Source organism: Ailuropoda melanoleuca, chromosome 5 (assembly GCF_002007445.2).
Source record: "Ailuropoda melanoleuca isolate Jingjing chromosome 5, ASM200744v2, whole genome shotgun sequence".
NCBI classification, from domain to species: domain Eukaryota; kingdom Metazoa; phylum Chordata; class Mammalia; order Carnivora; family Ursidae; genus Ailuropoda; species Ailuropoda melanoleuca.
Window position 1 is genome coordinate 104,156,194 of NC_048222.1, and position 16,600 is coordinate 104,172,793.

General features: G+C 44.2%; 1 protein-coding gene across 2 annotated transcripts in view; it reads left to right on the forward strand.

The window, feature by feature from the left end:
- GATB (glutamyl-tRNA amidotransferase subunit B) overlaps positions 1-16,600 on the forward strand; it is a 90,346-nt gene that overhangs the window by 24,327 nt on the left and 49,419 nt on the right. Inside the window, exons 3-5 of one of the 2 annotated variants that reach the window (XM_002913853.4) lie at positions 11,555-11,668; positions 14,347-14,545; positions 14,973-15,095. In XM_002913853.4, coding sequence (XP_002913899.1) covers positions 11,555-11,668; positions 14,347-14,545; positions 14,973-15,095 — 436 coding nt within the window. The remainder of the gene's footprint in view (positions 1-11,554; positions 11,669-14,346; positions 14,546-14,972; positions 15,096-16,600) is intronic. The other variant, XM_034661529.1, reaches the window with a different exon arrangement.

Consider the following 16,600-nt stretch of genomic DNA (forward strand, 5'->3'; position numbering starts at 1 on the left):
CTTAAGTTGCACTGGCTCCCCAAAACTGTAGGCCTTTCACTTGTAGGGGAAGAGCCTGTTTCTACCGAAAACTTTTCAGGTGTCCACAGTGGACCAGAAGGTATGATCTCTGTGGGCATACTGACCAGAAAGCTCAGAAAGTTTCATTCCGATGATTTGTACTAGAGGCCTATAATAAAAACGTTCAGCCAGAGGGGCCAACCCACGTGTGCATGGTTTCTTTTCCCAAAGTCACTAGTCAAACAAGTCACTCCTCTTTTGGGGACAAAATCTTGCCACATGGTAACATGGAGGCAGGAGAATGGAGAATGCCCTCTTCTGCCCTAAAAGCATGAGACAGTTTTACTGTGTCTGCATTCTGTCCGTAAGTGGATGAGTTTTATGGAATTCTTTCTCCAAACCACAAGTAAATACGCTTGGCATCTGAGGCTATTAGGATGGGTCTTCCTTACTTGGTCATTTCTGTGTGTATGTTCAGCCTTGTACTAATACGGCGGAGGGAGAGGGGGAGGTGGGGAATAGTCGGCTCTTCTGTACACTGCAGTGTCTTGCGGAATTTTTTTCCCCTTCGCTCTTTTTAAAATCTTGGCAAAGTTTGGAAATCATTTTGCCATTGGCATCTCAGAGATGACAAACGTCACCTTGGTGATGTTGGCATGGTTATTGTAGTCAGGCTGGGCTCCTCAGAGGAGCATTCTGTTCCTCATGGCAGAGGGTCCTTACTAGCGAGCCTTCGTGTGTTCCAGCCTTCCACCACTGCTTGCATCATTATAGTAAGGCCTAGAGCTGCTAGGACAGGAAGAGTAAGTGGGAATCAAAAAACATTAGCATTCCTAGGAACCTTACAAGTATTCTGTTCCCAATTTTGATGCATGAATCTTCTCTCACAAGTGTAAAAGCAGGGAGCATGGTCATTCAATCCAGGGTCTTTGTCCTGCTCTGCGGCTTTCTTAGGAGATGCAGGCAGGCAATAATATGTGATTGTCAATAGTGTCTTGAATTTTCAGTGATGTTTGCCAACTCATAGGCCACCCCAGTGAGCAAGGTCAGGGGCTCCAACCCCAGCTGACAGAAGAAGAAACCGAGGGCCTTGCTGACTTGCCTAAAGACACAGGGAGGTCAGGAGCCCGAGTTAAAAATAGAAGGGAGAGTTTCCTGGTTCCCAGTCTTAGCATAAAGCACCAGCCTTCGTTCCCTTGTGCAGTATTTGCTAATTGTTCATTTCCAACAAAACATAACAGGGCATTTTTCCATTATAGCTGGTTGTAAACATTTAAGATGCCCGTACTCACTCATAACCTGTGTTCACTTAGCCAGACAGCTATCTTATTTACCTCTTTCTTTGTCTCTTCCATATATACATCTATGAACACAGAGAAGTTAATGTATGTGAAAGCACTTCGTAAACTCTCTGAGTGGCATGTAACTGTTTTTTGGTATCATTGTGACACTCATATTCTTAACTTTATATCATTAAAATAGAAATACTTCCATTTCCTAGTGGCCAGTAGGGTTGGGCAAGGAATGGGGGTGGTAAACACTTGTATAACACTCACTGAAATAACTTATGGCGGCCCATTTCACAACAACATGAATTTAATTAAGATGAAGTTCTCGATCATACATGTCTTTCAGAGACGGACAAATTGAGAAATTTCATGTACAATTACACAGTGAAGCAACAGAATGGAAGCATCAACAGAAAATAAGATACCCATACAGGTTTGGGGGAAGCCAAAAAGCATTTTCAACCAGAAAATATATAAATGGGGGGAAATCATTTTCCTACCAGGTAAAAGAACAGGTTGTCTTTTCAAATTCTAGATTACATACATGTGGCCCATATGCAGGATTTATATGCTCATATGTAGGTAGTAGAGAATTCCCTGCTAGCAGATTGTTCACATTCCAAGAGGGCTGCACCGTCCTTCAGCACCTATACCGGGCCCTAATATGTCCCACTTCATTATGGCGCAGGAACGTTTTAGAGAGATATAGTATCTAGAATGTTTTCTCTTCTACAGCTGATTTTCAGCCCTGGTGAATACCAGCTTCCGATACACACATACAGTTCATGAGTTAGCATCCGTTTAAACAGCTCCTGCCTCCTCCAGGCTCTCTCTTCCCCCTATGGCTTGTAACATCTCACCATCCTCTCAGGCAGAAGAATTATCTACTCCTTTCTTCCGCCCCCAGACTTTTTTTTTTGAAGAAATCCAAACTTATGAAAAAGTTAAAAAAAATAGTACAATGAACATCCGTCCTGCACCTAGCCTGTTTTTTCTTTTGGATGAGTCACTCGAGAGTAGGTTGCAGACATCATGGCACTTCATCCCCAGATATCTCCACATCCATCTCCGAGGAACAAAAACGTTCTCTTCTGTGATCGCTGTAAAAAGATCGCAGCAGGGACAGCTGATACTGATACAGCACTAGCATCTAGGAGACGGTTCATATTCATGTTCCCACAACTGTCTCAGTAGCATCCTTTGTTTTCTTCTCCCCCGTCCAGGATCCATTCAGAGAGCACACGATGCGTCTAGTAGTCATGTCTCCTTAGCCTCATTTTCTTCCTTTTTCCTTCTCCTTTCCCCTCCCCCTTCCATCCCTTTCTCTTCCCTTCTTTGAAAAGTCCAGGCCAGTTCTTTTATTATCTACTCTTGAAACAAACATAATTGAGGAAAACAGGGTGTTTTGCCCTATGAAAGTGTAGCTTTTTTTTCTCTGACTCATTCACCTCCATGATTTCCTGGCTTGCCATGAAACCTCTAATGAGATGTACTCCTGTTGGGTGTATCAAGTGGAAGACGGCTTTAGTTTTTCCTTCCTAAAAATCTACGTCCTGATACAGTCTTCCAGAGGCTCACTCCTCAGGACATGCCTAGGACCGATGCGTGCAGCAGGTGTATGTGTCTCTAGGACTTTGCCTTTGATGTTCACAGGCCTTGTTCACCAAATTCCCTATCCATACCAATGGTGAATACCCAGCTAGCATTTCGTAGAGTTCGGTTGGTTCAGGCCAGTTGTTTGATTTCTCAGCAAGTCAGATCTTTCAACATAATGCTAATCTTTTACACAAAGATGAAAGTAGATCTTATTCTGAATCATTAGAGCTTTCCACTTATGAAATTAATGTTTCTTACCGCAATCACTGATTACTCTTGAGGTTTCAGTAATAGGAAATAGTTTGTCATTCCATTGAATTTCTCCAGGTGTAGAATCTGGTGAGTAAATTTTAGGATAGATTAGAAAAGACTTGGCAGTTTCCGTATGGGGGGCAATCAAAAATGAATGGGTTTGTATGTATCAGCCTTTTTGATATCAATGTATTTTTCTTAAAAGTTATAAACAAGGGAAAGACAAATTTCAGAGTTAAAGTGGAAGGGGGGAAGATCTTTCTCCATTAAAGATTGTGGCCCCATCTCAAAGTTTTATTGGAAAACAACAATGTTGGTTTTTTTTTTTGAAACATGATTCCTGTATCTTCTTCATGCCTTCATACATCTCCAAGGAGTGTCTTTGCATTTCACACAGATCTATTGTCTTAGAAGACAGGAAGCCACAGATGTGTGGTGGACATCAGTGAGATGAGGCTAAAAATTGGTTCACTTAATTGATTTATCAGTATTCAACTTGTTAGAAGGGAGTTCCTTTCATTTGAGAATGGAAGCTTTTTCCAGCCACAGGCAAGCATACAATAAAATCCAGGAAAATTTTGCTTCACCATGAAACAGAGAAAATGATGTAATATAAGCTTCCTGAGGCATTGAGAAATATGGTCTCCATTGCACTGGAGATAACACACTAATTATCACAAAAGGTGTTGGTTATCATTTAAGGGGGAAAGATTATGTTGACATAATACATAATTTCAGCATCTGTTGTGTCTTACTTTGGATTGTAAATCTAGACTAATGGATCTATGGAGCTGTTTAGACCTTTTCTCATTAGAGTCCCTTGCTTCCTAGTAAAGCTTGCACATAAAAGATTCAATTGAGATGGGCATTTTGCATTTAATAACACTTCCATTCTGAAACTAATATTTTCTAAATGTCTACCATGTGTCGAGTAATTTTATTTAATTCACAGAACAATCCTGCAAAATTACTATTCTTCTAACAGATAAGGAAACTGAGAGAGGTTAGGTAATTTGTGCAAGGTTACACAGCTAGTAATACTAGAGATTAGTTTCAGGTCTTTCTGACTTAGTTTTGTCCCAGTTTGTCAATTAGTAAAAGTCTTCTCATAGATCAGTTTGATTACAGTGAGTAATGTCAAATTAATGACTGTTGGAAATGCTGTGGGAAACAGAGACCAGTTAATGTACACACCCAGTCTTGCTTTTTACTGGCTGCCAGCCACTCTAAGCCTTCCTGTCTGGCTAAGTGGCCAAGCATGAGACTCCACAGATGAACACTATAGTAGCTGGGCCATTGGCCTCCAACCCCAAAGTGAAGTCCAAGCAAACCAGGCTGTGTCATGTGGAAACTTTTTAACTAGGCTAGAGGCAGGCCTAGAGTTGCCAAGGCTCTTCCTTCTTTTTTGTTACAACCCAGAGGTCAAGGTCAGATATTACTGTGCCAGTGGTCTGTGGAAAAGCAAGAAAGACGGCTCCAATTCTAAAGACCCAGCTTGTCCGGGCTAGCCTTAGCTGGTGGTGACTGTGGGCACCGGCCCTAGCCACCTGACCTTGCCAGGTGGGCAAGATGCAAGAGGATAATGGAATCTCAGAGAAGAGTGGGCCTTCTGACACTTTGGACCAACACAATATCCTTGCTTTTGATCTTGACCAGTCGTAGGGAGTGGAATTGGTACAAGAGAATAAAGAGGAATCTTGGAGCTGAAAACCAGTCAAAACTGCCAAATCATACCCTTCTTTTAAACAAGAATTGTTTCCTGTGAAGTGGCCATTTGAGAATGGGAGCTTTTTTCCCCTTTGTGAAAGAAGGATTTGAACAAAAGAAAAAATATAGCACTCACTTTCTCCTTTTCCCTAGGCAGTGTCCATGTTTAGGCATGAAGATCATATATTTATTGGGTATATCCCTATAAATATTTAATATTTGCATAAAGCTAGTAACTTTTGAGGGTAAAATTTCACTTTAAAAAAATTATCTTACCTAACTGAGCAGTTTTCACAAGTTTAATTTTCATAGCTCAAGAGTGTTTGTATTTGTTTTGGGTGATGATAAAAGAGCTCAGTGGTGAGAAGGGATGTGGGAGTGAGGAAATGGGGCAACAGTTTTCTCTACCGTAACGAAAATTTGTGTAGTAACTTTTTCTTTGAATGTGAATTAGAGGGGGTTCATGCTTTGAGATAAATTTATGGTTAGCAGTAAGATAAAGGCCCATTTACTGCCTTATTTTTACTTAATAAATCTTAATTATTTTCTCTCCATAAATTAAAGCATTTACCATGCTATATCTTAATCATCAGATTGGTCTTATATACCATTTGTTTCACAGAATAATTGCCATTTGGGCTTTTTGTAAAACATCACATTATGATCTTTGCTTTAATGATCCACAAGAATTGCTAACCGGATTTTCAGTGAGTACACGAGTCTTGCCATGTTGCCTCAATTTTTAAAGGACGTACTGATAGCTATTGGACTAACTTTGGGGATCGTAGCACCATGGGCTTACCAGTTAAGAATGAAGTAGAAAGGGGAGAGAAATGGTGTGGATTATAGACTGTTTTGAAAGGCAGTTTTATTTCTTTGAAGTACATCACAAAAATACTTCCTGGTTTAGGTCCCAGAGGCTGACTTTAGTGAATGGATTTATTTATAATTAGTAGAATTCCAGGAAATTCTGGAGAATATTATATTGACTTCAGTAGGTTATGGAATCCTCTTCATTTTGTTGATTTGCTTAGCAAATCCTTTCCTAATGGTTAATGTAGGCTTAGAGTTCATTCCAACCCAAGTTGAGCTATCACAAATGTTCCTTAGAAGTCAGTAGCATTTCATAATCTTTGGCTCCCAGTATATGAAAAAGGAGTCCATAGAATTTTCAATTTTATGTTGATTGGACAGACTTGAGAGTGGCATCATTTTATTAATTAGCTATTATCGAAGAAAAAGTCCCAGAAGTGAATATAAAGATGCATGTATTTGCTGTGCAGTTGTGGCCTGCATGTCCCCATATCACACTTCATCGTTCCTCTGCTCTGCTGAGTATCACAGGGGCCTCCCCACACTTCTGTTCCTGGTGACCCCGGCCTTCTGGCTCCTGGCTGGTTGGGCCCATGGGAGGCTCTGGTGAAAGACCAGAGGTGGGAGGAAAGAAGCCACAGGTATTTCTCCTTCCCTCTCTGGCAATCCCTCTGGTAGTGGCTGAGTTTTGTCCCTGGTTCCAGCTCCCAGGAGACAGGTCCACTCTGTTTCCAGGGTCCTCTGGGTGCCCCATGCCCTGGCTCTGGTAATGCTGCTTCTCCCCACCCCCAGCCCTCCAGCAAGGGGTAGCAGTGGCCTCCTGCTATTGAGAATCTCCTAAATTGCCTCACTGTGCCCTCTGTGGCATCCCAACTCTTCTGTCCTCTGTGTAATAAAGTCTCTGTATCAAATCTGTTCTGTTCTACAGAGTGGTTTCTTTTTCCGGACACACATATTTTATGGAACAATTTTGCTTTTGTTTCATAGCTTATAGTCCTTTGGATGTTGATAAAGAGAGTGTTAAATTATTCATTACCTCCATTAATGTTTAATCAGCTTGGTATTGCATTTAGGTAGTGGGGCATAGGGGAGTAAGATAAAATGACTCGACTGCCCTCAGGGAGCTGGGTCTGCTTGGGGAGACAGTGCTTTACCAGAGAAGAAGGAATACCTAGACCACAGTAGTAGTGGGACATCCAAGCCTTGACAGGGGCTAAGGTCTTGCTCAAGTGGATGAGAAAAAGGGCATTACCAGCAGAAGCAGCAGTTTGTACAAAAGCATGACAAATGCAAGTTTGCATGAGGGTCTGTGGGGTCAGGGACAGTGGAAGAAGAGGAAGCTAGGATGATAGGGGCTAAATCATGAAGGACAGTAGAGGACTCCACCAAACACTTGGACTTTATCCTTTCAGCGATGAGAAGTGGTGAAGAAGGGTTTTAAGCAGGGACATTGCATGGACAGATTTATCCTTTAGAAAGGTCGCTCTTGAATGGGTGTGAAGGAGATAGTAGAGGACTGGAATGGAGGGAGAGGAACTTGGCCAGGTGGTTATTAGTGCAGAAGGGGAGGATGTTTGAATAGAGGCCTGAATTAAACCAGAGGATTGAGAGGAAGGGGGGAAAGTCAAGATATACTAAGAAAGTAGAATGTGTGCAGCCTGGTGATTTTTTGGAGGTGGGGGAGAGGGGGAAGGATGTGTTGGAAGTTGTCATTAAATGATGGTCTGTTGTACTCAGAGATTAGGAAATCCTTGCTTGGTTAGGCTAAATAAGTCCTAAAACTGTAAGACTATTTCTCAAATTTGGGGCACAGTGTGTCCTTGGAGGTCTGATGCACATTTCTTCTACCTCTGATTTTCTTATCTTCTCATTAAAATAGAAGAGCCTCTTCACTTATTTTATAAGTCATTTCATGGGTAGTACTTGTGTCTAAGGGTTTCGGAAGTCTGTCAATACATCATCCCCTGGTAAAGAAGAAAACCTATAGGTCCACTCAGTATCCAGTATTCCACATTCCGGAGTTTGTATTGTTTTACAAATTGAGAAGAACACAGTGCTTGCTCTCTAGGAACCCAACATCTGACAACAAACCTATGGACACTGTGAAGATGTTAGAAACAATATCTGTCTTACATTATCTGCAGTCGAATTTGGTCTGAGTTGCTGCTCCAGAATCATGGCCAGATAGTAGCCATGTTGCTAGCTATCAGTAACGTGCTTTATTCTTTGAAGATTTAAGGTGGAGTGTAGTAATTGAAAGCCTGAGTTCCAGGGGTCTGACTTCCTGGCTCTGCCATTTATCATATGGGTCACCTTGGCCAGATTATTTAATCTCTGTGATTCTCTTCATTATCTGTAAAGTGAAGATCGTAATTTGTGTCTGCCCTAGGATTACTGAGAGGGTTAAATGGCAAATGTATGTGTTGTGCGTAGCACACCTCCTGTGCAATAAGTACTTGCTGATGATCGATCATTCCTGAAGGTAGAGTGAAGCCTCCTGTAAGACTCCATTGAGAAAGGTGTGCTGTGTGAGTTCCAGGGATCATTGCTTTCCTTCTGCGTGGAAGCTGTTGTGGCTAACTCTGAGATCCTTTGTAGTCACTTTATGTTAATTGCAAAGAAAATTCTGGAACGTGCTTTCTTTGGGACAAATTAAGTCTTTGGATTTTCAAGTTACCTCTTTGATCACATCATACATGATTCGTTTTGCTTCAGGAAGCTCCCAGAAACAAGTTTGAAGGCCAGCAGATAATGCAAGTACACCTTAGAGGAGATTGAGACATCACTGCCTCTCTGAAACCTTGCCTTGATATCCATTACGTCCATCCTCATTTGAGTTCAACACACATTAATTGAGCACTGCTACTTTTCAGTTCTGTTTTATCCTCCAGGGATATGCAAGGATGAACAGTTAATCCCCATCCTCATGAAAATTAGTCTAGTGGAAATATATGTAAATAAATTCAGTCCAGTGTAATGCTAGCACAAATGGAAGTGAGGAGAAGATCAGAGAAATATGTAGGAAGAATAGTAAGCAAAGTTTCACAGGTTTGGTGACATCTCAGTCGATTTTGAGTGGAATGAGAAGAGGGAGAGTCCACAGGTCCGCATGGTTTGTATAGGAGATGGACTATATGTTGCGGGGGGGGGGTGGTGGTGTTGATGGGAGATGAAATTGAAGATGGACGTGGGAACTGGATCTTGTAAAAGCTTGGCCTTTGTCATGTGGGCACTGGGAGCTATCGAGTGATTTTAAGCAACAGAATGCTGTAAGATTTGCATTTTTAGCAAGATCTTCCTAGTATAGAAGGTGAACTTGAGAAGGATGTTGCAGATGCTGGCAGGTTCATGTCTCCACTGCAGGTTCACTGAGGCCAGTGACAGAGTCCTATTTACCTCTGTATCCCTAAAATCTGGTACTTTGTAGACATTGAAGAAGTTTTTCAGAATAAAGACAGCCCAAGTTGAATTTTCCAATTCTGCATCCCGTCCTCCAAACATGCTGACCTGGACCTCCATCTGTCATAAGCAGCTTGACTAAGATCATAATAAATTCTTTTTTCTTGGCATTCTTTTTACTGGCACTCTCTATTTACTAGCCCCTCTGTGCAACTATAGTGTGGTGATGATTGATGCTTATAATTCTGACCCTGAAGTACTTCAGGTCTTCTAAATCATCAAAAAAAGATTAAAGTATATTCAATATCGCTGTAATGTTTATGTGTTTTCCTGCGTTCTTATTCTTTGGAAATTGATGGTTTCTCAAGTGCCTGTGTCCTCCTGTGCATGCAGGCACAGTGGGAGCCTGCATCACTCACCACCCCTCACTCCCTTGCAGGGCCAGGCACAAGGCATTTGTTAGCAACGTGTGTGCAGAAATCAGCAAGCAAAACAAACCTGGGTTCTCTTCGTGCCTAGAAGGAGGAAGCAGGAGGAAGCAGGTCGGGCCCTGGAGGAGCAGACCGGACAGGGACGAGAGAGCAACAGTGGCTGGAAAAACAGTGGGAGTGATAAAGACAGAACTGATACAGAGTAGCAAGACAGGCTGTTTACAGCAAGCCCACGCAGCGGCTGAGCTCGGGAAGAGCAGGGCCCCGGGCCGGGACGCCAGCTCCACATTCTTGTGTGCCTTGACCCGAATCGTCCGGCCGGGGGCTGGCAGCATTCTCTGCCGGCGATGTTTGTATTGTGGTAACAACTGCTCAGTGAAACACCAAACATGAACAAGTGAAAACATCAATAATTAGAGCATCCTGTCCCCCCCGCCCCTGCTCCCGCCACACACACATTTCTTCGTGAGAACCGTTATTGCAGAGCTTACAGTATTACTTGGCCCCGAATGAAGAAGTCCAAATAGAAGCTGTGAGAAGGCTCCATTTTATAATCAGATTTCTGAAGAGAAGGCATGTGGTGATGTTACGAAGAGGGAGATTTGCTGTTTGGGGTGTCTTTGTGGGGTTGTATATTGCAGGAACTAGAGATGCCTCTTACATGTTGTATAGATTTGTTTTCAAAGTCTCTGTTTGATCAGCAAGCTGTGCTCTTGTTGGGGTGTCACGCTCCTTATGCCAGCTTGGAGGGCAGGTCCCTAAGCCACGGGGATTCTGTTCGTCATTCACTAACTAGGTAAGGGCGTGTGTGGAACTTCAAAGCCGACTTCACTATTTGCCAACTCTGTGATTTGGGCGAGTCTCTTGGTATCTCTGGGTCTTAGTTTTTTCTTTTCCTGAAATTTTGAAATAATACCAATGCCTTCCCTACAGGGCTGCTGTGAGGCTAAAATAAATGGTGGCTGTGGAAAGCCCTACATAAATAGGAGTATACCGAATATACTAAAGAACATCATAAATATTCTAATAAGGAATCGAAGGTTCATTAGCAAGTACACATGCTCAAAAATTTCCCCAAAGCAGAGTGGGGAAAATGAGCTAGTTATTAATTTCTTACTATGCAGTAGATGTTCTGGCTGTTACTTTATGCGCTCCTTGAGGTAGGTATTAAATCCTTACTTCAGATATGAGCAAACTGAGGCTTCCATTCACACGGCTATACATACACATAGAAGAACCTGTCTGACTCGAGAACTTAATGCTTTCTCCGTATCTCCAGTTGTCAGCCTTATTCCAGACCCCCACATTCCTAACCCCAAAGTTCTTAAAAGCTGTTCACCTCCTTTTGGATTGGGAAGTTTGCTAGCCATTTCTTGGTCATTCACTCCTGAAAGTGGGGGAGGGTGGAATCCAGAAGGAACCTTTGGGCTCCAGGAGCCCCTGGAGGGACCAGCGGCTCGGGAAGAGTCAGGCTACAGGGCACACTCGTTCTGTACATCTCTCAAGTTCACCAGGCCGGGACTGAAAGCGAGGTGGCGGGCAGGCGGGGCACATTTCCCAGCCCTTGAGGAAGTGGCCATTTCTCCAGAAACATTTGCTTTTCCAGAGTTTCCAGAAATTCATTCCTTCTCTGCCGAGGTGTTTTCCACCCTCACCGAGGTGGCTCGGTGAGCTGCTCCTGGGACCCTCCTCTTAGGAACCCGTGCCTCTTCTGTATGAACAGCTCCTTGTTCTGCTTGCACAGGGAATGGGATTAAGTGGATTGCACGTCGTCCCCACTCTGCTGAGTTTTTTCAGGTCCCTCCCCGTTAACTTCGATGCCAGGGACTGGGGGATAGGATCGCCGCTCTGCGGGACCCAGCACCACATGCATTTTCTTTTTTTATATAAAGTTTTCCCACTTCCAGACAGACAGGAGTCTGCTTGTGAGCTGGAGCTGCCCACACAGAGAACCAGAGATAATGCCTGTCGAAGGGCCAGATTGAATACGCAGGGAGGATGTCAGTGTGTGGGAGAAGCATTTGTTCAGCCTGCGTCTGAGAGGAGCTGTGTGTCGTGCTTCCGTAGGTTCTCAACAGGAGGTGCGTAGAAGCGGCCGTGATGACAGGCCTGGCACTGAGCTGCCGCATCAACAAGAAGTCCTTGTTTGACAGGAAGCACTACTTCTATGCAGACCTCCCTGTAAGTATGCTCTGCGGTCCGCCCTCCGTACATTCTCAGAGCTGGGGGGCGCTTGACGCGAGGGAGGGGGGCCGTTCCTCCCGTTTCCAGTCCGAGCTCTGTCCGTGTCAGCGGGCGGTTCTGCCTGGCCCTGATGAAGGCAGGTGCCCCCCGATGTTTACGAGATTGGATGCAGTGGTCCTGATTGCTGACTCCTTGCTTAGCCTCATGCTTCCGCTGGCTCCCTCATAATTGAACAGGGAGCAGAAGCCGTGTTCTCAGGCTCAGCCCGGCCATGGTATTTGGTGCTAATTGCCTGTGGGGTCAAGTCTAACTCCACGCTGATGCACCAGTAAATGCAGACTGTAGCTCTGTAGACAGAGTGATAGCTTCGCACTTTTACGTTGAAGTTACCAGTAATAGGACTGTCCCCTCTAGGGACATTTCTGTCATCTCACAAGGAGTAAGTAAGTGGACAATAGGAAGCAGAAACATGAACCAGAAGCCTCGACTAACAACAATAATTGGCTGTAAATTGGCAGTAAACCCAATATTAACCTGTTTTTTTCCTTAAAATTATAAAGTTTCTTCTTTAGGAGAGGCCAGGGTGAACCAGAGCCAGTGTTTCATAATGTTGAACTGAACCAAAACTGTGATGTCAAGTGGGTTTCCCAAAATAATACTTCATTTGATCTGAGTCTCTGATAGTAAGCACACCCTTTCTTCAGCTCTAGAAAGATGATAGTGCTGATTCTGCTTCACGTTATTCTCCTTGAACTGAAGATGAGGGTGAGCTGGTCTTTAGAGAGTGAGGGCGGAAGTACAAGTAAATAAAAAATGCAGCCGGAATGTTATTTTTCCAATAGTTTGCTGCTGCTTTTTCCCTCTAGCTGCCAGCCCTTAGCAAATTCTGTTGCTTGGTAGGATGAAGGGAATGAAGCTGCAGTTCTTCTTCTTTTTTTTTTTTTAATTTTATTTATTTGTTTGTCTGAGAGAGAGCAAGCACAAGCAGAGGGAGCTGCAGGCAGAGGGAGAAGCAGACTCCCCGTTGAGCAGGGAGCCCAGTGCGGGACTCAGTCCCAGCACCCTGGGATCATGACCTGAGCCGAAGGCAGATGCTTAACCGACTGAGCCACCCAGGTCTTCTGTCTTTTAAGAGTGATAATCCATTTGGTGAAGGTGGGAGGCTTAGCATTATGCAACTAAAATGAGAGTTTTCATTCTCAATGGCCTTGTGATCTCTCTGGCCCAGGTGGCTCAGATAACCAGAATTAGTGTTGCCAGATCTTACATGGAACATACTTACACTAAAAAAGTAGTTGTTTACCTGAATAAACAGTTTATTCAAATTTGGATATAACTGAGCATCCTGTATTTCATTCAGCAACCTGATTCATAGTTTAATTTTTACATATTGAGACTTGCTATTTCAGCACAGAGAATGAGTTGGCCTAACACGGTGGTTCTCAAAGTGTGGTCCCCACGTCCCTTGCATCAGCATCTCCTGGGAACTGGTTACAAACAGAAATCTCAGGTGCTGCCCCAGACCTGCAGAATCAGAAACTCTGCGGGTTGGGCCAGTCTTTTTTGAGCAGCCTACCAGATGATTCTCATGCAGGGGAAGTTTGAAAAATGCCAGCCTGGTGGCTAAAGGCACAGACTCTGGAGCCAGACTGTCCGTGTTCAAATCCTGACATGGATACCTCCTAGCCCTGTGGCCCTTAACCCCTTCCATGCCCCGCATCTCCCTCATAGGGTTGTCGTGAGGATTCAACGGTGTAAAGAACCCAGCACAGTATCTGGGACCCCACAGGCGCTGCGACTGCTTCAGCTGCCCATCTTTGTCCTCCTGTTTTCCCTCTTGTCCTCCCATCTCTTCACTGGGTGTTGATGCCTGTGGCATTCGACAGTCATTCCTCCTCTACTCGGAAGGAGGAGAGGGAGTCCTCACAGTATCGATCAGTACTTTTTTTTTTTTAATGTTTTTTTATTATATTATGTTAGTCACCATACAGTACATCCCTGGTTTTTGATGTAAAGTTCGATGATTCATTAGTTGCGTATAACACCCAGTGCACCATGCTGTCAGTACTTTAGTACTTTGTGTCTTCTGTTAGCTGAATGTGAGAGTCAGAGCGTTTTCTAGCAAGAGAAGTGGGAGAAGTTGTCGGGGCAGGGAGGGCAGCTGGCGTGATTGGTTAGCTTAAAGAGCAGGAACAAAGTAAGCTTCAGTGCGCTAGCAACTGCTGTCTGCCGTGCTGAGAGTAGATGGCAGAATGCTTAGCCAGCGCTTCCTAATAAGGAGGGTCTGTCAAGAGCCCAGTAATCAGATGCAGGGTTTAGGCTAATGAGCTAAGTGGAAACAATAAATTCTTCTCTTAGAGGCCTCTGACAATGAGATTATTGTTATTCCCCAAAATGGCACTTTGGTAGGGAAGATGGGATCCGTGTTGTTTAGTGCATCATTATTGGGGGTTGGGGGAGGTGAAAGGAAGATAAGGGAGGGGGTGGGAGAAGCCAGAAGAGGCCAGGCTAAATTACGGCTATAGTGCATAAACTAATTTTCCCCACCTTTTTCTTTTCTCTTTTGTTTTGTGTTTTTAAGTAAGCCTATAGTTTTGTGACATAAAAAGAAATAGTAAACTGGATTCCAGCTTCTGTTTATGGCCTAGTGACTGTGTCATGCATGTTGTGTGCAGGCAGGCTACCAAATTACCCAGCAAAGACTCCCAATTGCTGTGAATGGGAGCTTAGCGTACAGCGTCTGTGCGGGGAAGAAGCCGAGTCAGGTGATCAGCAAGACCGTGAGGATCAAGCAGATCCAGCTGGAGCAGGACAGTGGCAAAAGCCTCCATGACGAGCTGCGGTCTCAGACACTCATCGATTTGAACAGGGCAGGTAGGTTGGAGATTGTCTCTCACCTTTCCTTCCGGCCACCTCTCTTCCCCTCTAGAGTTTTCTCAAACCAGCTGAGGAAACGGGCCCAAGAGTTTGACGGACCCAGATCAAATATCAGCATTGGTATGGCCCAGCTGACTAGAGAACACAGCCTGAACCGTGATCCCCATCGGGCTTGCGAACAGCCCACCCAGCAAGCGTGATCAACGTAGCCAACTAGTCACGAACCCAGCAGCTTGATGTCCCAAGCAGACTTTGAAAGAACCAAAGTTAAAAATCAAAATGTGATGGGGAGGAGAAGCAATTTGAAGGCTGGAACCCATGTAGAGAGCCCGTTAGTGATGCAGGGTTCTCCCTGAGACCTCAGCCAGATCTGTGGGTCAGACTGGAGAGCTTCTGCCAGGCTGACTCTGCCTGTCTTTGGTAGGAGTTGGCCTTCTGGAAGTGGTGCTGGAGCCCGACATGTCCTGTGGAGAGGAGGCAGCAACAGCCGTCAGGGAGCTGCAGCTGATCCTTCAGGCCCTGGGGACCAGCCGGGCAAATATGGCAGGTAGAAGCCGCAGACGCCGTGCCCCTCGTCCTCTACGTCCTCTTTCCCACTCCCACTTCTCTCGCTGGACGGTGCTTCTCTGCATCAGCTACACGGGTTGTTGACGGGGTGTTGTCAGCCTTTAGACCTCCGGGGGGTTTTTTCCTTAAAGTTTTCCTTGGATTCTTTAGTGAACCCCCAGTCAAAACTAAACACCCTAACAACAGTGCAGAGGCGCTGAGCCCAGGCATATGAGATGAGGAGTCGTTAAAAAAATTCAGCTGAGTAAATTTGAAGATCAGACTGGCTTTCTTTAAAGATTCATGAATCAGGCGGCATCCCATCTAACAAATAGAAAGGAGGTCTCTAAGGAGTTATACAAAATGGTAGGCTTTTATAGAGAGAAGGGGGTGATAGAGGACGTTTTCTAGCGGAGAGTGGATTGTTCCAGGCAAGGTCCCCTTCTTTGGGCAGAGGGTGAGGGTCTGTCGGGCGGATTACCTCACTAGTGTTGGTCAGGAACTTGGAGGTCGACTGGATAAAGCTCGCCCTCCTGGGAGAGGCTGAAACTGCAGTGAGATTTTGGTTTGCTGTAGCGGGGGCAAGTGACTCTTCTTTGGTCCTGTTGTTTGTTTCTTTCTTTCTTTCTTGTCAAAGGACTAGATGTTTTCTTCTGGCTTCTTGTAGCCAAATGTTTTGCACCAAAGTGAGAATCAATAAAATAATGTGCTTGAATGGTTTCATCTTTCTCAGAAGACACTGTATTTATCCACAATAGCTCTGAGTTTCTGTGTAGGTAGCACTTAGTTGCTACTTGACGTTTTTTCTTCAGGCCTCTTTCTTATTTTGTAGAATTTTCATCCAGCTACAGCCGAAGCCAAATTATATCAAGTAAAAGGCAAGGTTATGATTTCATAAAACTTTACTTTGAGATAATATCTTCAGTTCATTAACAATGTAGTAGGAAATCAAACAAAAGAAACACTTGCACCATTGAGACCAAGCAAATTAGACATTTTAAGTGTTTGCAAATTGGATATAAAGACTACAAATTTTGGTCAAACTCAATGTTTTAATGGCTCATTCTTATGACCCCTTCCTAGCACTCCATTGCCCACCCTTAAGTCCCTGAAAGCTAGCCTCTCCCATGATTACCCTCTATTTTCTGTTCCCAGGGGCTTTTATTTATTTTTTTTTTTAAGATTTTGTTTATTTGTTTGACAGAGAGGAGGAGAGCGAGTGAGAGAAAGCACAAGCAGGGGAACAGCAGAGGGAGAGGGAGAAGCAGGCTCCCTGCTGAGCGGAGAGCCTGACACAGGGCTGGAGAGCCTGAGATCATGACCTGAGCTTAAGGCAGACGCTTAACAACTGAGCCAGGCAGGGCGCTCCCTAAAAGGAGATTTTTAAAAAAATGGTCACAATCATCCTCTCAGCTCTGATTTGAAAGTGAGAGAATCTCTTCACATTGGTGTGAATTTTTATCATTGGGCTAGAGATCACTCTTTCTAGGAATTTAGTGTCACTGA